The following is a 20,341-nucleotide window of genomic DNA, read 5'->3' as shown; positions in this document are numbered from 1 at the left end:
GTTGTAATTTTCCCTACTATAATACAGTGGTAAAGTCAGCTAATTGAGTATTTATTTGTCTATATTTGGCTTGCATATGTATTAACCGGAGTGGATTTTAATAACTTAGAATCCCACGTAAGGAACCCACCGAACTTGATTCCGTTCACATTTAGTTAGGTAAACCTGTTCACCCTCCTTAAAAACCTTCCGTTTTAGATATCCTTCTTGAAAACTGGCAAACAACCAAAAAAAGAACCGAGTGAAAGATGGAGGAGAACAATGCACTCAACAACTTCAATTTTCATGATTTTACCAACGATAACAACTGGGAGCAAATCATTGAGCTTCTTAGTGGAGATAATGGGATTGTAGACTCCATTCCATGTCACAATCAAATATTCGATGAGTTAAATCAAGACACCGGATTTGCCAATAATGGCTTGCCTGGTTTAAATTATAAATCAATTTCTGACCCCAACTCGTTTCCTGAGTCCACTACACTTCCCTTAAATGGAGCAGAGGAAGATGGAGAAGAGAATGAAGGAGATGATTATTCTAGTGGGACGACAACAACAATGAGGGGGGTCGATCGGTCGAGGACGTTGGTGGCCGAAAGGAGAAGGCGAGGCCGAATGAAGGAGAAGCTCTATGCTTTGCGTTCTTTGGTACCTAACATAACCAAGGTTAATTTCTAGTTTTGTTACTTGATCTTATTTTTCTTCACTATTGCTTTGAAAGGTACATGTTGTCTTATGTACTTATTGCTATGCAGATGGATAAGGCGTCGATCATCGGAGATGCTGTTCTTTATGTGCAGGATTTGCAAAAGCAGGCAAAGAAGTTTAGAGCTGAAATCGCAGGGCTTGAATCGTCCTTAAGAGGAGTGGCAATGTCACAGGAATCTATTGAGAATCCAATGCAAACTCATGTTTTAGACAGTAACCAATTGATTTCGAAGAACATAGTGCAGGTATAGTCCTATGAATAGTCATTTCAAGAGCAATTTTTCTTGTAAATTTTAATCTGAACAGGATATATAGATTGAAATTTACAACAAATTGCACCCAAAATTTCAATTGGATTCCATAACCAGACTGACCTTGGATTAATATTGAATGCTCAATGGAAGAATTTGCCTTAATATCTTATTAATTACATACTGAAATACTGATCTGTTTCCTTCAAGCATTGCCCTAGTTTGTTACTTACATCATTTTGTTTCTTTCAATTTTCTTTATTAGCTGCAAAGCTCTATCATATTATTATGTATATTAAACACAAAAATACCCTTCATAATGTTTAGTATCCCTCATATCATAATACCCTTCATAATGTTTAGTATACACCATAGTATCTTCTAATCGCAAAACGATTTTTTATAGCATACCACATCCACCCTGTACCCTATACGTGTCGATCAAGACCCTTCATCAAAATGGGCTTATCTGGACCCCTTTGCCAGTTTTTTTTTTTTTTTTTCATCCCTTGGCAAGAACTAATCAGATCTTTAGGAATGTCCGATTGGTCGCGAATGTGTCTTATCCGTGGTGGATCCCTATGCATGGATGGCACGGATCGATCACTGGTATCATAAAGGTTGATCTTTATGTCTGTGTTACACGAATAACAAATGCATATGGGGCTTTATAGGTGGATTTATTTCAATTGGAAGAGAGATCATTTTACGTGAGGTTAGTGTGCAACAAGGGACAGGGGGTGGTAGTGGCTCTTTATAAGGCTGTGGAGTCACTCACATGCTTCCATATACAAAGCTCCAATTTCACCACCCTCCCTGACCGGTTTGTGTTGACTCTTACACTCCATGTAAGATGTTTTTTCCTTCTTATTCTTGATGGAATTTTTTGTTTTGGTTCTAGTAATCGAATACTTATGTTGTCTAATAAGCAGGTTCGAGAAGGTGGGGAAGAGATGAATGCGTCAACCGTGAAGTTATGGGTGATGGGGGCTCTTCTAAGCCAAGGATTCGAATTTACAATGCCAGTGGCGTAAAGAATATGATTAATGGCTTTCTTCTAACTCTTACCATTCTCCTTATACAGGGAATTGTAATATTTGCTAAATGTGATGTGAGATGTGAGGAGTCCTTTTCTAGAACTTGTAATGAATTCTCAAGGATTATTAACAAGTTGAGTGTTGGATTTCGTTGAAGCTTCTTTATGAAAATGATAGTATGTTTAAAAATTCCCTGTAAATTAAATAATGTATATCTTATATAGCCCAAATCATCCATTTGCTTGGCCTCACTGTCAATCCCCCGTCGCATAAAATTAAAAATAATGTCGTTCACCATGAACCTGACCGTATGTTTACTGGGCCGGAGTTTTGCTAAATTTGTCTTTCATCCATTTGCAGGCAATTAATCAGATGATGATGATCATCCAATCGAAGCATTTGAAGGGTCTTGTGAGATAGGAGGGTTGCATTATATTGTAATAATAATATTCCCGAGAGTTAAGGATAGATAAGGCAAATTTTGGTCTGACCTTTGCAGAAGATAAGTTATGATATTATAGGCGAATTGGAAATTGCAAGGGATGCCAATTGCAAGGGATCCTTGAGCAATCCCTATGCAAAAAAATGCAATTTTTGGTGTTTGTTTGCCAACTTAGCATCACCTTCCATTGACAAGATGATAGCTAATTATTGCTTCACTGGTGACGTGGCATCCATTAGCTCTCCGTATACCTTCTATGCCTCATTTTTGCAAAATGATGGAATTTTTCAAGTAGAATTTTGCTCTCTCTCTCTCTCTCTCTCTCTCTCTCTCTCTCTCTCTATATATATATATATATATATATATATATATATATAGAGAGAGAGAGAGAGGAAAAGGATTGTACGCTCGACCGTACCTAGAGTTAGGTACGGTAGAGTGCCAAATCACATGGGTCCCACATTTTTGGTGAGCATCTAAACTATTCATTTGCAAGGCCCCATCATAGATAGGGTGCATACCAAAAATCAGCTCCATAGGATGATCCTAACCCATCCATTTGTGGAGGCCAAAATGGACAGACAGTGTTTGTCCACAAATCTGCCCATTTTGGCCTCCAGTTTTGGAGGGGTTAGGATGATTCAATGGTGCTGATTTTTGGTATGCACCCTATCTATGATGGGGCCTTGCAAATGAATGGTTTAGATGCCCACCAAAAATGGGAGACCCATGTGATTTGGCACTCTACCGTACCTAAGGTACGGTCGAGCGTACAATCTTATTCCTTATATATATATATATATATATATATATATATATATATATATATATATTGGTAATGACACCCCCTACCATACTTATACGAGATTGGCAACCAAACACTACTTATCACTATTCTACCAGGTAAATCCTAAGTAGATCAAACATTACAAAAGTTTGTCTCCGCCCTATTGACTACTTATACCACTAATCTACACGGTAACCATTTGCATCCAAATAGAACCAAAAGGAGGCTCGGTTCGCTTCTCAGCCACTTACGGTCGGCTCCTCCCAGAAATAGCATTAAGGAGTTGATAGTCACCGAGACCACGGTTTAGGATTCTATATAAATGTGACGCCCCAGCTCGATCCCGAAGCCTTCGCACCTGTGCTTTGGCACAAGTTAAAACATGATACGAAAGATATAATTTTTTCGATTAAAGACTTTCGGATGGGTAAAAATTCTTAAATTTGCAAGGAGATGCATTCAAAAAGAGGAAAATAAGAAGAAAAAGAGGTTGGAGAAGAAAAAAGAGGAAGAGGAGCTGAAAAATCCCGGACCCCTCTCACCACCAAGGTTTTAAATTTCAGTCCTCACCGAAATTTAAATTTCAGCCGAAATTCGGTAAAGGGACTTGAAATGTCTGTTTTTTGGGCTGAAATTTCGGCTGAAATTTGGTGAAGGATTAAAATATTAATATTTTATCCGAAATTTCTGAAATTTCGACCATCGTGAATTTCAGACGTTTCGGTTTCGGTCTTGACCGAAATATGAAATTTAAAACCTTGCTCAGCACTTCCAACGGGGGTATTTTCGTCCAGTATTAAGTGGGTTGTGAAAGGGCACTTAAATCAATTGAAATTATGTTAAACTTAACACTAAATAAATATAAATACTAGAGCAATGATAGATAAAGGGAGCCCTTGCATAAAGAGCCGCAGCAAGTCATTTTCAGTTACATTTTAAAATCAGTTGAAAAGGTAAAGTCGGTTACAACATGAGACTGATTTGTAGCTTTATTAGAATAAATCCCTGGAGAATGAGTGGCCGCTGAAGGATAAGTTGGACGCCAGAGAAACTGATCCAAGGTTAGAACTCTGAAGAAATACCTATTTTTCTCTGTCGTTTCATTTTCATATTTGTAAATATGAACATTTTTTTTTTGAAAGGGATTAGGGTTTTGTCGTATTTTCGTACCCACAGTCATCCTGTCAAAGGGAGTCCATTGAGTGTTTCTGACAGTCATGAGTTAGGAAGATATGTGAGTTTAACGAGTTTTCGACGACTGGATTAGATCTGATGGAATCCTCTCTCCACGAGAATATCAATGGATCTAACCACAGTCGATTCCTTCATCCGGTGAATAAATTATGGCTATTTAAAGTTATTTAAATCGCGATTATACAAGGATTTTCTAATCCTGGATTATACAACCCAGGTTTTAGCTAATAAAACCCTTATTTTTAGCTTATAAAATCACAATTTTAGCTTGTAAAATCCAGGATTTTACAATCTTGGATTATATTTTGCACCCATATTTTAAAATGAGTTCCGTCTTGTCAGACCGAAATCATGTAATAAGCATGAGTTTATGGAATTCAAGGTGGAGTTATTGAGCAGTTAGAAGAAGGAACGGGATGACCGTGGTAATTGGAACTCAAAATGGCACTTGGAAATATTACTGAGATAGAATGAGTAATTTATCCCTTAAAAATTAAAAAATAAACATGAGACCTAACACTGGTACTATAATTAAGGTTTTAGAAAAGTCTATAAAACTCATAAAGATCTCACTCCTTGGTAACTTTAGAAAAAGAATTCCCTACACCTTGCATGGAAGATTCTTTGATAGCAGTAAATGTGGTCCTCCGTAAGTTTAAAAGCCGGCCCAAAGGAAGAAAATCACCTTGCTATCCCGCATTAGAGACCTACTTTCCTTCTAAACTAATTGGAAGCTCACCCACACTTGGAGAGAAGCAAACAGTTGAATGTCCCTGCAAAGGCGAAAGAATTCCCCCATTCCTCACACCCATAGCTCTGTTTGGTTGCTTATTTTGGGGGGATTGTAGGAGTTTCAAATGCATGAGATCTCCCGGAGATCTCCCCAAAGCATGTTTGGTTGTCATTTACACCTTTGACCACTAGACAACTTCTAGACATCATTATTGATTTTTATCCTAGGTGGCGCCTATGTGGCGGAGATGTTCCCCCCCCCATAATCTTCTCTCCTTTTCTCACCAAAATGGAGAAATTTGTTAGGGGAATTAGGAGAAATTCTTGTCTTATTCTTTTTCTCTCTTCCACTATATTTTGATAATGACACCCTACATCTTCCGCTAATTTCCTCGCGCAACCAAACACTACTCGCAAATCTCCCTTCTAATGTTCTCCCTATCTTCCATTCTTGTCTAATTTTCTTTGACTTATTTTTCTCCTATTCTCTCACCCATCTACAAGCAACCAAACAGAGCATTGTAATGGAAGACTTTTCTAGTTATCATTATCAAAGATTGTAATCCTTTTCATTTAATACAGTGGTCGGGGTCTGCCAACCCCAAATTACTCTACCAAAAAAAAAAAAATCTTTAGAAAAAGATCAATCTCTAGAATTTGGATATTAGAAGAGACCACTCTAGATCTCGAGGTTGAACACAGAGTGATTTGATGTAGTCAGTTATTCGACTCTGTCGAACCAATTTCTGGTGTGCATAGATTGTGAGACACCCTTTTAGTTTTGAAAAAAAAATTACTACGGAATAATTCAACAAAGCATATGTTAGAAATTTTTGAGTATTTTTTTGAAATATTTAGAAATATGCGAGAAAAACGTAATGTGGTCTTCAATTTACAACACGCACAACAATTTTTTTTCTGTATATATGCATTTATTTATTTTTCTTTGTTAGATTGTCTACAATGGGACGTAAAAATTTAATAAGATTTTATCAATTAATCAAATAATTTTGTAACTATGGTGACACACCGAAGCGAAAAACAAATCTCACATACTGATGGCTGGAATGAATGGAAAAGGATATTGCTATAAAAATTCATCGGAAAATTATTCTTTTGAATTTTATTGTTGCTAGATTAGGATGCATTTAGTTTTCACTTTAATATCCGTTTTCTATAATTTTGAAACAAGTCATTAATTTTTCATTGTGAAAATTAAAAAAGAATTTCTCTTATTTGAGATTTTGTGGACTTCAAATTAAGTCATAAAAACAATAAAATAATTCAAATATTAGGAAAATTTTCTAATTATGGTCATTGCAACTAACACACACATAGGACATGTTTGGCAACAATGAAAAATCATTCCATGGAAAGATGAGATGAGAAGAAGGTAGGAGAGTGAATTCATGAGGCAAAGTGAAGAGAGCACTAAAAATCACTACGTATGGGAAACCTGAGGAGATGATGTGGCAAATAGACAAGAATAAGCAAACAAAAAAAACCAGAGAAGATGTGTTCTGTTATCAGGAAGAAGGAAAAAAACTGGGGGCAGAAGAAGAGAGCAAATGTAGAAAATGCCTGCCAAATCAAGCCGATGGATTCCACTGCCACAGTGAAGACAACTAAACACACCGTCAACGGAAGTTTGACCAAGTTCAAGACCCTTTTCCAAACCTTTTTTCTGCCGCAAGTGCCGCAACGGGCCTAAAAAATAATGAAATATAATACGCTAGTTCAAATTGAGATTTTCCCTATTTATGAATCTCTTTCAAGTAGCCTTACTAATATTCAGTGGAATGTGTTGGGGTACCGTACCGACTCTAATACCAACTCCAAATACGGGAACACACCCAATATAAGCCATGCAAAGGAACCATCGATACCGACTCAACTCTCCTGCCAGATCCGTGCCACACACCACACCGAAGCTACTTGCATCATCATCGATACCGACTCTCAAGGAAATGAGACACAACTGCGGAAATCCCGCCACCAAGCGAGAAATTCGGTTGACCGTTACACTAAACCCACTCCTCACCTCAAAGGGAGGAATCAAAGGTTGCCAAGGTCGCCACTTCCCAGCTCCGCCTGGAAATGTAGGGAATCACGCCCCCACGATTGTAACCGCCACCCATTCCGTCCCACGTGAGCAGAATTAAGGGCACTGTTAATTTTTAAAGTGTATTTTTTTGGGTTGCTTTATTTTATTTTTATTTTGAGAGATGTAGTGAGGACAAAAATGTATTTTGTGTCCATGGGTATTTTGGTCTTTTGTTGGCCTAGCTTGGACATGTGTGAGCCACACATGTTTGCTCCATCTTTTCCCACGACTTACTAATTTCAAATTCAAACCTTTACATGGAACTCCATACCCACCACTTTCCTAAGCATTTAAGACACCACTTTTCCATACCCACTACCACTTACCTAAGCTATTTTCTCTTTACTATCCATTGACTAAGCCTATTCTCATAATTTCATTTTGGTAGAGATTCTCCATCAAGCAAGAGACCTCCATTGAAGCTCTTGTGTGCAAGTTAGTGTTTGAGGCTTTCCCATATTTTCTCCATAGTTTTGAAGCTTTCTTATTGAATCTTTCTTCCCTCCTTTTGTTCTTGTGTCTTGTATGTTTTGTTCTTCTCTCATATATTGAAGCACATCTCTTTTGGGCATTGTTCTTCTTCTACTTTGGTTGTTGTTCTTGGGCTAGTGTAAACTTTGGTTTCACTATTTGAGAAGAAGATTTTTCATTGTTGTGAAATCTGTCTTTCTCTATAGGCACAACTGGTGTCGTGGACCTCGTTGATCTCCTCCCCTATAAAAGAGCGCACACACACTCAAGCAAGGACACATTCACATTCACAACCATCCACCCCATCTTGCTGGTAACTGGATTTAGCCCTCACCCCTTTTCATCGTCCTTCCTTCTGTGCTGTCCATCTCTGACTTGAGTGTCGAAATGGCCGCCTGGAGCTATAATTCAGGGCCCACTACGCTTTTTCTGTGAGCACAGGATCACAGGCTCCACCATACTAGTACATGCAGTCAGATTTTGTACACTATCATAATGTATTTTGGGAAATTATGTAGTCGGCTTTTTTTTTGTGTGTAAAAGGGTACTCATAGATACAAAGAGGGGGTTATCTTAATGGAAATTTTGAAGGGGCCAAACATGCCATATCACATATGGAAGCAAAATCAAATCCGACATAGTCTGAAGGAAAAAGGTGTGGTAAAAATTTTTACATGTCACATGATAATGACAACCAAATCAAAAAGAGGCCCACACAATATATAAAGTGAGTGGAGTATGGACAAGGCATGCGTGAGTGAGAGCATGGCCCACGATGGGACGTGTCCTTTTCCTCCTTTTATTATGCCCATATGTCTTAAATCGACTTCCCGTGTTTGTCTCTCTCTCCTCCTTTGGGTTAGAGAGAGAAAGACATATGGGGTCGATTTAAGATATTTGGGGGTCGACTTATCACTGCCTAATGCTCTGTTTGGATGCCGGTAATTCGTTGGGAGATCTATATCCCAGCGGTCAAAGGGGAGATTAAAAGGTAGATCTAAAACAGATCAGTCAAGGGGGAGATTAAGGGTGGAAGAAAGAAACATTGTTTGGTTTTGTCTTGCAAATATTGGGGGGGTTTGGGGTAAGGGCAAAAAGATCTCCCCAAGATCTTCTCCACAAATTTCTTTGATTTGAAGAAATTTGGAGAGAAGATCTCGAGCGAGCCACATCACCCGACCGTCGCCCGACAGTGCTAGTGGTCAAAGACCTTCAAAGGCAACCAAACAATCTCAAGAAGATCTCAAGAAGATGTTCTCCCCTCAATCTCCTTAAAAATAGCCAACCAAACAGAGCATAATGGGGAGTGATAAATCGATTCAGCAGCCCAAATGTGACAAGGGAAGTAATATATTCGCCAACTTTTCATCCCCCAGCCACTCAAATCCCTATAGTGTATTTATGATTACTGTTACGGCCCGTTTGGATACCCCTTGGATTTGGATTTGGATTTGGAGGTGAATTTGGATTTCCAAAATTCATGGATTTGAAATCAAGAATTTTAAAATTCACAAATTTATAAATAATGCCATTTGGATGACCACGTATAGATTTGGATTTCAAATCTAAATGTTTTTTTGTTTGGATGCTCTTTGGATTTGAATTTGAAATCCAACAAAACCAAAAAGCGCTAAAATACTTGATATAGGGGCATTTCAGCCATTTTTATGATCCGGGGGTATTCTAGTCATTTTACCCTATATGGGGAATTCTGATCATTTTTTATGTCGTAAGGGTGTTTTAGTCATTTTTCATGACTCAGGGTATTTGGTCATTTTTACCAGGTATAGGTATATTCCGGTCATTTTGCATGACCCAGGAGTATTCTAGTCATTTTACCCAATGTAGCGTATTTTTATCATTTTTATCTCATGAGGGTATTTTTAGTCATTTTAGTTATTTTTCATGAGCCATAGGTCGTTTTTACTTGATATAGGAGTATTTCGATAATTTTCCATGATCTTGGGGTATTTTAGTCATTTTACCCTATATGAGGTTATTTTGATCATTTTTATTTTTTTATAGGGGTATTTTAGTCATTTTGCACGACTCGGGGGTATTTTATCATTTTTACTTGGTATAGGAGTATTTCTAGTCATTTTACCTAATATGGCATATTTTTATCATTTTTATCTCATGATGGTACTTTTAGTCATTTTAGTCATTTTTATGAGCCATATGTCATTTTTACTTGATCTAGGGGTATGTTAGTAATTTTCCATGATATTGGGGTATTCTAAGTCATTTTACCCTGTATGAGGTTATTTTGATCATTTTTATGTCATAAGGGTATTTTAGTCATTTTGCACAACTCGATGGTATTTTATCATTTTTACCTAGTATAGGGGTATTCCGGTCATTTTGCCTCACTCGGGGGTTTTCTAGTCATTTTACCTAATACGATGTATTTTGATTAGTTTTTAATGTCATGTGGGTACCTAAGTCATTTAACACTTTTTTAGTATATTTTGGCCATTTTAACCCCTTACAGATCATATTTAGATTTATAAATAACCTCTCGCATAAAGGATTTATAAATCCAAAAAATTACACTAACATGAGGAATTTGTAAATCTTGTGGATTTCACTCAAATCCAAATCAAGATGTCCTAAAGGCTTGCACTATTAGGGGTATCCAAACGGGTTAGTGTAATTTTTTGGATTTATAAATCCAAATTCACCTCCAAATCCAAACCCAAGGGGTATCCAAACGGGCCCTTATTGCACTACTAGGGGTGGTCTGAGAAAGAAGAGGGCGTGAATGATATATTCTCACCCTTTTCTTCTACAGGTCACCCCTATTGTTAAGAGTCTTATGACTTATGACTGCTCTTTTTGGGCAACAAGGAGGTGGCCCGGAGAAGAAAAAGGGGCAAATACATCATTTCCCATGTGATAATATATCCATCTTTTTATCCATTTACATTTAATTTTAAATAAATAATAATTGAAGCTTGGCATATCATAAGTATATTCCATCAAATTGCAGTCACGTGATGCGGGATATGTATTTGCCTAGCAATAGTAATGTCTAATAATACATTTGAGACATGCATGTGGTGACCGTGGGCATACATTTTGTGAGCCATATGGAGACCAAGTTCATGGCAAACGAATTTTGGATTTGGCAAAGGAAGTTTGGATTTGGGATATGGATTTACATATTCGGTAAATTTTAGGAAAATTTTTGGAAGACTTGGAGAATATTTTATATAAAAAAATGGGGTGGAGATACCCTCCGTCATAGAAAAAAGGACGGAATGTGAGAAGAACACGATGAATTCCAAGGGAGAGGAACATCAAGAATGCACACTCGTACATGCATATGATCTTTATCACAAGTCTCCGGCACTAATGCATACTGTAGCTGAGGGTGCTGGCAGTTAGACGAGCCATACAGAGGCAGAGAAGGTATGGAAATAAAGAAGATGAGTGCGGTTGGACAGGCATGTGAGGGATGTTATGACAATGTTGATGGCTTGGGCACAGCTATCGTCCATGTGGATGAGACGGTGGTTCAGAACTGTCAGGGTGGTGTTGATGGGGTCGGGACAGAGAGGTGCAATAATTCCAATAATCAAATTAGTGTGAACCATAGCCTAAATTTTGTTAAGCCACGTTTGGATACCCAAGATTTAGATTTGGATTTCTCACAATTGCAGTTGAGATTTGGAACTCGATCAGATCCTTCGATTTCCAAATCAGCTACAAGAGTGAAAAACAAATCTGATTTTCAAATCTTTCTTAAGGACATTATTTGAAAATCTATATTTGTTGCAATTACCTTCACTCTTGTTGCTCCTCGGCCTTCCTGGAGCAGCCAAGCGTCCCTCTCTTCTACAACATGAGCATGCAGTTGATTGATATATTTTTATTCAAAACTCAAATTCAAATCTAAATACAAAAACATGAGTTGTCCAAACGGGCCTAAGGGCATGTTTGGCAACCATGAATTACATTTCATGAAATATTAATGGGGCCAATTTTGCATAAAGGCATTTCGGGGCTCACCTTTTAAGGAAAGAACAACCACTTCGAGGTAGCTCTTGTCTTATTCGTTTAATTAATATCAGGTAGCTGACCTCATCTGAAAATAATGAGCAGCCAAATGACTTTTTCCAAAGCGGAGATGATATTTTCACCCCTCTGCAGTACACATTCGCCCCTTATAACGTTAACAGTGGGCAACTTTAAGCTTTTTGACGTCAAATCACGTTAACAGTGGGCGAGCCTAGCAAATTTCTATTTTTTTTTTCACCTTTTTCTTGCATTTCCCATCCTCTTTCCACTCTGTCCTCTCACGTCTCTCCTCCTGAGTTGTACGACGAATATTCCATGGAATAATTTCTTATCGTTGCCAAAGGTGCCTTTAATAATTGGAAAAACATATTGCTTAGGCCTGTATGTTTTGGATTCTGAGAACTGACGAATTGCGAGCCCACACTCGGTTGTCTTAATTTAAGTCCTTTAACTAAAAATCAGTGTAAAATAGGGGTGTAGACGAGCTCGGCTCGGCTCGTTAAGCTCAAAAGCTCAGCTCGGGCTCGGGTTATATTAAGTTCACACCCTTCATCTTCCCTGAACAGCCCTATCTAGTGTAATTTGACTACTTTTTTTACACTATAAGGGGTGGTCCAAGTAACAAATGGGGTTCCAAAAATGAGGTGGTCCAAGTAACAAATGGGGTTCCAAAAATGAAGTGACATATTTTGCCTGCCTCGTTCACTCCTTGACAACCCTTTTAGTGTATATATTAATATATAATATATATATTTAAATATATTAAATTCTTAACGAGCCGAGCCGAGCCGAGCCTGGGCTAAATCGGGCTCGGCTCGTTAAGGATTCTCCGAGCTCGAGCCAAAATTGACAACCTTAGTGTGAAAGCATAAATTTCTCGGCTGTCAGTGACGTTCTCTTTTTTGACGCATTTCGTCCAAATAATTGTGAACCAGTCACATCTCTCACCATGCTCCGATAATGGCAGGCCTAACTTTTTTGTATTTTTTTATGGGAATTTTCTTCCCACATACAGAAGCCAATCAGATAAAAAGTGAGAAAGGACTGCTCGTATAAAAGAATGGAGCAAAGCTTTCATCAGAAAAACCAAGGAAAAAAGATGAGTAGATGAGGTGGGAGAAAGAAAAAAAATTTATGAACAAGAAAACAAAGAGATTTTCACATTCAAGTGAATGGTAGTAGCATTAGCATAACAAAGTCACAAACAGTTCCGGCCGGGTATAATGGCAAGTAGGACAACATGAAAGAAACCCAACAAACAACCAAACAAAAATGAAAATAAATTACAGAATTAAATCCCGCCTCTAATCAAGAGCTTAATAGTCAGTAGATGGAAGAGCCTCATGGGATTGAGAAATGAAGAAGAACTCATAAACAAGACCCGCAAGTCCGCCTCCAATCAAAGGTCCAGCCCAGTAAACCCATTGATTCTTCCAAGTCCAGCTAACCAAAGCCGGTCCAAACGAAACTGCGGGATTCATAGACGCACCAGTAAAAGCACCACCAGCTAGAATGTTAGCACCCACAATAAAACCGATCGCGATCGGTGCAATAGTCCCCAAACTACCCTTCTTAGGGTCGATCGCTGTCGCATAAACAGTATAAACGAGCCCGAAAGTCATCACGATCTCGAACACAAACGCGTTCCATACAGTTACTCCACTAGAGAGGGAGAAAGCTGAGGTGGTCATGCCGTTGGTGGCGAATTTTAGGAGGAGGCAAGCCGCGGTGGAGCCTAGAAGCTGGGCAATCCAGTATATGATCCCGCGGAGGAGGGTGATGTTCCCGCCGAGGAATGCTCCGAAGGTCACCGCTGGGTTGACGTGTCCGCCGGAGATGTTGGCTCCGACTGATACGGCTACGAATAGGCCGAAACCGTGAGCTAGGGCTGCTGCCACTAGACCGGCAGGAGTGGTCGCAGCATCGCTTGTCAGCTTACCTGAAACCAAAAATAGAAACTTGGTCAAGAACAGAAGTGAGAGAAACAGAGCAACCCGCCTGTAAATCTCTCAACCCTAACTCAATCCATCGAACCAGAAATCGGGTCGGGTTGGTTCGAGTTCACCTTGGGCTAAACTAAAAAATACCATTTTAGAGGAAAAAGGTCGGGCTGCCAAGGCCTCAACCCTAACCCAACCCGAAATTAAATCGGAAATGCCAACCCGAGCCAAAATTGCTTGGGTTGAGCCCAACCCATGTTCCACCCCTAGAGTCAATAGAAAAGTGTTATGACAATGTTAATTTCTTACTGAAAGCCATGCCAGAGCCCTCTCCGGCGAAGACAAAGATGAGTGTGCAGATGAATTCTGCAAGACCTGCCTTTAAGGTATCTGGGTGTATTGCCTCTTCAGTCCCTCCAACTGCAATGCGAGAGATAGGCATTTTTCCTTCTTACAGATACAGACTCCTCTACAGAGTGTCTCTCCCTCCTGCAACTTTTGGATCTGATCTTTCTAACTTGTGTTGTGCAGTTACTTATAATTGGAGTTGAGGGATTGGAGACTGGTAGTAGCCGGTTGCCGGTTGGGTCTGAAAAATAAAAAATGAAAATAAATTGGACAAAAAATAATAATAATTAGGAAATGGAGGGAGTGGGGTTGGAAAAGAAGCAGTGTTCCCGCTCCCTCGTCGCTATCAAGCCAACTCAGCTTCTGCCTCCAAAACGCTATCAGAATGCCACGTGTCTTCCGATTATCAAAGACACGTAACGTGCGCTCACGGCTGGGAGAATCGCGTTCCCGAACGTGATGTGAGGAGGCGTTTGTCGTCTTATAGCGATGCTCTCGAAGCCTCTAAGGCTAAGTAAAAACATAATTATGGAAATTGTTTTAGGAAAAATAATCCAGAGCCCGAGTTTGTAGTTTAGTTTTCATTGAAAACGGAAAAAATTTCCCATTTCGGGAGAAAAACATTGAAAATGAGTTTACATAACACTAAAAAAATTCATTTTAGAGAAGCACAACATGGGCCCACCACGTGTGTGGTCTTGGCCCTTGATCCGAGGCCCCCATTTTATCTCATGAATTGAAATGGTTGGCATGATCTCATTTCTTATTCAGATGGTAGCCAACACGTACAGAAAAAATATAATTAAAAACTTACCTATAAAAAATATTAAATTTAAAAATGGAAATGATTGAGATCATATGAAAATTTAGATTTTTTATTTTTATTTTTATTTTTTGTCATTTAATCTCTAAGATACCCCCAATCAAATAAACTACCTCAACTACGTAGAGCAAGAACTTAAAATATAATGTATTTTATAGCTATAAAGAAATTTATCTGAAACTATTGAATAGAAATATAGAGAAAGATTTTATATGGTGTGAGCCCGTATAGTACATTATTTTTCAAAATGTATTATGCGGATTAGACCATAGGATGATCCAAAACGCCCATTTGTTGGGCCACAATGTAAATAGGTTTTGCCCTAAAACCCATTTCCATAGGATGATCCTAGACCTCCGGATCTTAGAGGAACTGCATATTATGGAAACCTTCATAGATTGGAGGGTTGGGATCGTCTTATGGAAATGAGTTTTGGGGCGCAATCTACTTACGTTTTGGCCCATCAAATGGACGGTGGATCATCATATGGTCTAAGCCGTACAATCCTGTTTGTTTGAAAAATATTGGACTGTATAGGCTCACATCATATAAAAAACTTTATATATATTTAAGAGAACTTATAGTAATAAAAAAATTACATTTAAAAGTCATTTAAAAGTAAAATAAAAATTTATTTTAATTTTCCATGACAATTATTAATATTGAATTAAGTATGTTGAAGGATTTACATAAATAAGATATGAGGAATGCTAAACGCAAGGGCGCCCTTCAATAAATGAGATGAAAGAGCGGCCCATTGGTTGAAAGTCATCAAAGTGCATTTATAATAGCATAAAAAAGGGAATTGATATCAGTACAACCATATTTTAATACGTGCGCGGTCTTAGCTTGTCTTTTAGTATTTAAAGAACTGCAAAAAAGGTTATTATGATTCCCAAAGAGCACTTACAAACAAATTAAAAAAGAAAAGACAAGCTAGGACACATGGTTGTGACTTGTGAGTCTTGTGACTTTAATTTTATTTATTTTTAAATTGTGGTTGTGAATTTAATTGCAAGTGACCACTAATGGGGGTGCCCTTTCATCTCATTTATGCAAGGGCACCCCTGAGTTTAGCATTCCTCGTCCGATATGAGGAAATTTTCATTTATAGCTTCTTTAGTAGTTAAATAAATTTATATTAATTTTTCCATGACAATTACTAATATTGAATTTAATAAGTTTAGGGCGGGTGGCTTATTGGCTTGTCGGCATTTCCTCGTTAGGGGAATCTATGACAGTTCAAAACAAAATATGGCAGGAGAGGGATCCCTGCAACCACTAAAATGAAATTTCATGTAAAAATCACTTTCCCTTTTTGGCTTTACGAGAAACCTTTAAACAAAAGTGAGACTCCTCCTCCAAATGCGAATATGAATTCTTCGTTGAAATATCATCATTCAAATACTTTTTGACTCTCATCACATGTCTCACGTGTATATAATCAAACTATTCATCTAACATAATTCTCTTTTAAACAATCCAAACCGTTGATCGTGGCTCTTTTGTTTGTTGTAAATGAATTTAAGCCCATAAAAAAAAAACCCTTAAAAGAATAAGCTAAGAGGAGTTGTAACAAGTAGGGCTGCGAACGAGCCGAGCCGAGCCGAACATTGGGGTGTTCGTGCTCGGCTCACTAAGTTTGAGGCTCGGCTCGTGTTCGGCTCAGCTCGTGACGAGTTTTTTTTTTTTTTTTTTTTGGGCTCGGGTTCGGCTCGTCAAATTTTAGCAAAGCTCGAGCTCGGCTCGTTTAGTAAATGAACGAGCCCGTACCAAGCCTAAAAATTCAAATAAGTACCATTAAGTAATATATATATATATATATATATATATAATGAACATAATCCGAGCTTTAAAGCTCGGCTCGGCTTTATGAACTGAGCCTAAAAAGTTCACGAGCTTGTCTGAGCCGAACTATACAAAGCTCAAGTTTGGCTTGTTTATTTGATGAGCTTAATTTTTGGGCTCGGGTTCGGCTCGTTAATTTTTGGGCTCGGGTTCGGCTCGTTTAGTAAATGAACGAGTTCGAGCCGAGCTTTTAATGAGACGAACCCAAACATGTTTGTGATATGAAATTGAGAAAAAAAAATGAATGGGGACTGACATCTCCGCACTACCAGATATTAATAATGGGACTCAGCATGTTTTACCTTTTATAACCAGTTGTCAGAGGCAATTCTTAAATTTGAAATTGAAAATCACTCGTCACATCTTTTATTTTGTTTTATCTGATGGCTGAAACTTGACTAGTGACGGTGGGCCATCCTTCCTCAGGAATCACATCTTACACACAGGATCCTCTACTCATAAATATCTAATTTTATTAGAGGAAATGACGTTCCCACCCCGTATCTCAACATGTCAGCTCATTTTTGTTTGTCTTTTCTTCAAAATAATGGAATTGACATTATATTATGGGAAATGATATATGCGCCAACTGTTTCGATAAACATGCGCTCCACTTGTTTGTCGTGTAGTATTTAAAGGGTTCAAAGAGCTTTTTGAGAACCGTAATATCATCTGCAATCCCTTTAAATACTACACGACAAACAAGTAGAGCGCTTCTTTATCGAAACACCTTGGTGCAATATCATTTACCTATATTATATCTAGGAAAAGGCAAACAAAAAAAGGTAAAAATAGAGTTCTTACTAGCCGCGGGGAGGGGGGGGGGGGGGGACAATAGTTTAAAAATCGGGAAACATAATCCGGGAAACACTAGTTTCCTGTGATGAGAAGTAGCAAAAAATCAAGAAAACGTCGATCTGATTTTGGGTAGAGCTTTTTATTTCCTGATTTTTAGCCACATCTTGTAGTCGGAAACAGTGGTTGCTGCATTTTGAGAATTGGCTATCTCATCTCTTTCCAAACCCAAGTCTTTTAGAGAGGCTATCAAAGATCCTAAATGGAGGGATGCCATGGCTGTTGATGAGATGAGATGAATGAATAAAACAAAAAGTCAGTGAAAGTTATCTCATCTCACTCTTTCCAAACCCAACAATTATATATATATATATATATATATATATATAGAGAGAGAGAGAGAGAGAGAATAGAGTTCCTAAGGTGTCACCTCATATAGCTTATATGAGGTGGCGCTCACAAAACATAAAGGGCCCACATTTTTGGGGTGATCCAAACCACTCATTTGAAAGGCCTGTAGATGGATATGGTGCCAACGGGCCTTGGAATTGAAGTAATTTAAGGATCTAATGGGATTTTCATATGTCTAAAAAAATATGTTTTGGATTTATTGAAAAAATTTGGAATGAAAAATTGTGCACCTGCTAAAACACTCATAAATACTAATGAGAAACTTACTTTGCATGATGGAGTTGAAAAGGCAGATGAGAAGAATTTTAGAACTATTATTGATGGTTTGATTTACCTAACTCATACAAGGCCAGATATTATATTTGCAATTAGCATTATTTCCAAATCTATGCACTATCCAAGCAAACATCATTTTGAGGCAGCAAAGAGAATTATGAGATACATCTAAGGCACAAGGTATATTGTGTACTCAAAAGTCACTAACTCTAAATTGGTTTGTTTTTCTGATAGTGATTGGGCAGGTTTTATTGATGATCGTAAAAGCACAATGGGCTATTGTTTTAGCCTTGGATCGGGTGTCATAGCATGGGCATCCAAGAAAGAACTCACTACAGTGCTCTCAAGCATGGAAGCTGAGTATATTGCTACTACAACTACAGTTTGTCAAGCAATTTGGCTACGGAGAATTTTGCGTGATTTGAAAGAGAAACAAAACGGGCCTATATGGATGTTTTGTGACAACAAATCTACAATTGCATTGACAAAGAATCCAGTTCATCAAGGAAGGACGAAGCACATTAAGATTTGTCACCATTTCATTCGAGAAGTCACAGCCAAAGGAGAAGTTGATTTAAAGCATTGCAACACTGAAGATCAAGTGGCTTATATTTTTACTAAAGCTTTGTCAGAAGAAAAGTTCAAGAAATTTCATCAAATGATGGGAGTACAATCATTCACCTAGTTTGAATTAAGGGGGAGTGTTGGAAAGTCTAATTCAAACGGTGGTAACTTGTGGGGCCCACCTAAACCAAATATAGAATTTTTTATTAGTAGGAAAGTTGTGTTGAGTCGGTTGGGAGTTTCCAAAGTGAAGGTATCTTGTGTTATTTTTATCAATAATAGTAGTTTTAGAATTTAGCTCGAATTAGGAAAGTGAAAATGTGAGTTTCTTTTTTTTGGAGTGTTGCACGTATAGCAACAATTATATATATATACGCACGACCGTACCTAAAGTTAGGTACGGTAGAGTGCCAAATCACATGGGTCCCCCAGTTTTGGTGGGCATCTAAACCATTCATTTGCAAGACCCCATCATAGATAGGGTGCATACCAAAAATCAGCACAATTGAATCATCCTAACCCCTCCAAAACTGGAGGGCAAAATGGGCAGATTTGTGGACAAACACTGTCTGTCCATTTTGGCCTCCACAAATGGATGGGTTAGGATGATCCTATGGAGCTGATTTTTGGTATCACCCTATCTATGATGGGGCCTTGCAAATGAATGGTTTAGATGCCCACCAAAAATGGGGGACCCATGTGATTTGGCACTCTACCGTACCTAACTTTAGGTACGGTCGAGCGTACAATCATTTTCCTCATATATATATATGAGGAAAGTGTTTCTAGTCCGGCCGACTAGAGATCATTCTCTAGTCCGCCACCCAAAAACACATGGGTCCCACATATTTGGGTGATGCAAAGCATTCATTTGATGGGCCATGACATAGAGACGGCGTCCACAAGAAATTAGCTTCATAGGATCATCCCAACCCTATGATTTGTGGAGCTTAAAATGAACGGCTATAAACCGCCACAAATCTATCCATTTTTTAACTCCACAAATCGAAGGGTTAAGAAGATCCTATGAAGCTGAATTTTTGTGGACATCTTATCTATGATGAGGCCTATCAGATGAATGCTTTAGATCACCCAAATATGTGGGACCCATGTGTTTTTGGGTGGTGGACTAGAGAATGATCTCTAGTCGGCCGGACTAGAAACACTTTCCTCATATATATATATATATATATATATATATATATATATATATATATATATATATATATATATATATATATAAACCAAATGTAGAATTTTTTATTAGTAGGAAAGTTGTGTTGAGTCGGTTGGGAGTTTCCAAAGTGAAGGTATCTTGTGTTATTTCTATCAATAATAGTAGTTTTAGAATTTAGCTCGAATTAGGAAAGTGAAAATGTGAGTTTCTTTTTTTTTGGAGTGTTGCACGTATATTCTAAAACTACTATTATTGATAGAAATAACACAAGATACCTTCACTTTGGAAACTCCCAACCGACTCAACACAACTTTCCTACTAATAAAAAATTCTATATTTGGTTTATATATATATATATATATATATATATATATATATATATATATATATAGTGTAACGTTGGATTTATTAGAT

General features: G+C 38.0%; 2 protein-coding genes across 2 annotated transcripts; one reads left to right on the top strand and one right to left on the bottom strand.

Moving 5' to 3' along the window:
* Positions 1-232: 232 nt before the first annotated feature.
* FRU (FER-like regulator of iron uptake) lies at positions 233-2,078 on the top strand. The gene is made up of 4 exons (XM_077386773.1): positions 233-665; positions 755-952; positions 1,633-1,806; positions 1,891-2,078. The coding sequence occupies exons 1-4, from the start codon at positions 249-251 to the stop codon at positions 1,990-1,992; spliced, it is 891 nt and encodes a 296-aa protein (XP_077242888.1). The 5' UTR covers positions 233-248; the 3' UTR covers positions 1,993-2,078.
* A 10,798-nt stretch (positions 2,079-12,876) lies between these two features.
* Positions 12,877-14,202, bottom strand: LOC143884796 (aquaporin TIP1-1-like). Its single transcript, XM_077388587.1, has 2 exons — positions 13,995-14,202; positions 12,877-13,684 (listed from the first exon to the last, which is right to left on the bottom strand). Exons 1-2 carry the CDS (start codon positions 14,125-14,127, stop codon positions 13,062-13,064), a joined length of 756 nt encoding a protein of 251 aa, XP_077244702.1. The 5' UTR covers positions 14,128-14,202; the 3' UTR covers positions 12,877-13,061.
* Positions 14,203-20,341: the final 6,139 nt, after the last annotated feature.

Source organism: Tasmannia lanceolata, unplaced genomic scaffold (genome assembly GCF_043159265.1).
Source record: "Tasmannia lanceolata isolate RefF3 unplaced genomic scaffold, GAP_Taslan_0.1 ptg000008l, whole genome shotgun sequence".
In the NCBI taxonomy this organism is placed as follows: domain Eukaryota; kingdom Viridiplantae; phylum Streptophyta; class Magnoliopsida; order Canellales; family Winteraceae; genus Tasmannia; species Tasmannia lanceolata.
This window is presented reverse-complemented; position numbering and strand designations above follow the sequence as displayed.

Coding starts and splice junctions, on each gene's coding strand:
- FRU (XM_077386773.1), top strand. CDS start 249: ATGGAGGAGAACAATGCACTCAACAACTTCAATTTTCATGATTTTACC. Junction 666..754: donor TGGTACCTAACATAACCAAG/GTTAATTTCTAG, acceptor ATTGCTATGCAG/ATGGATAAGGCGTCGATCAT. Junction 953..1,632: donor TTTCGAAGAACATAGTGCAG/GTATAGTCCTAT, acceptor GGGGCTTTATAG/GTGGATTTATTTCAATTGGA.
- LOC143884796 (XM_077388587.1), bottom strand. CDS start 14,127: ATGCCTATCTCTCGCATTGCAGTTGGAGGGACTGAAGAGGCAATACAC. Junction 13,685..13,994: donor GGGCTCTGGCATGGCTTTCA/GTAAGAAATTAA, acceptor TTTTGGTTTCAG/GTAAGCTGACAAGCGATGCT.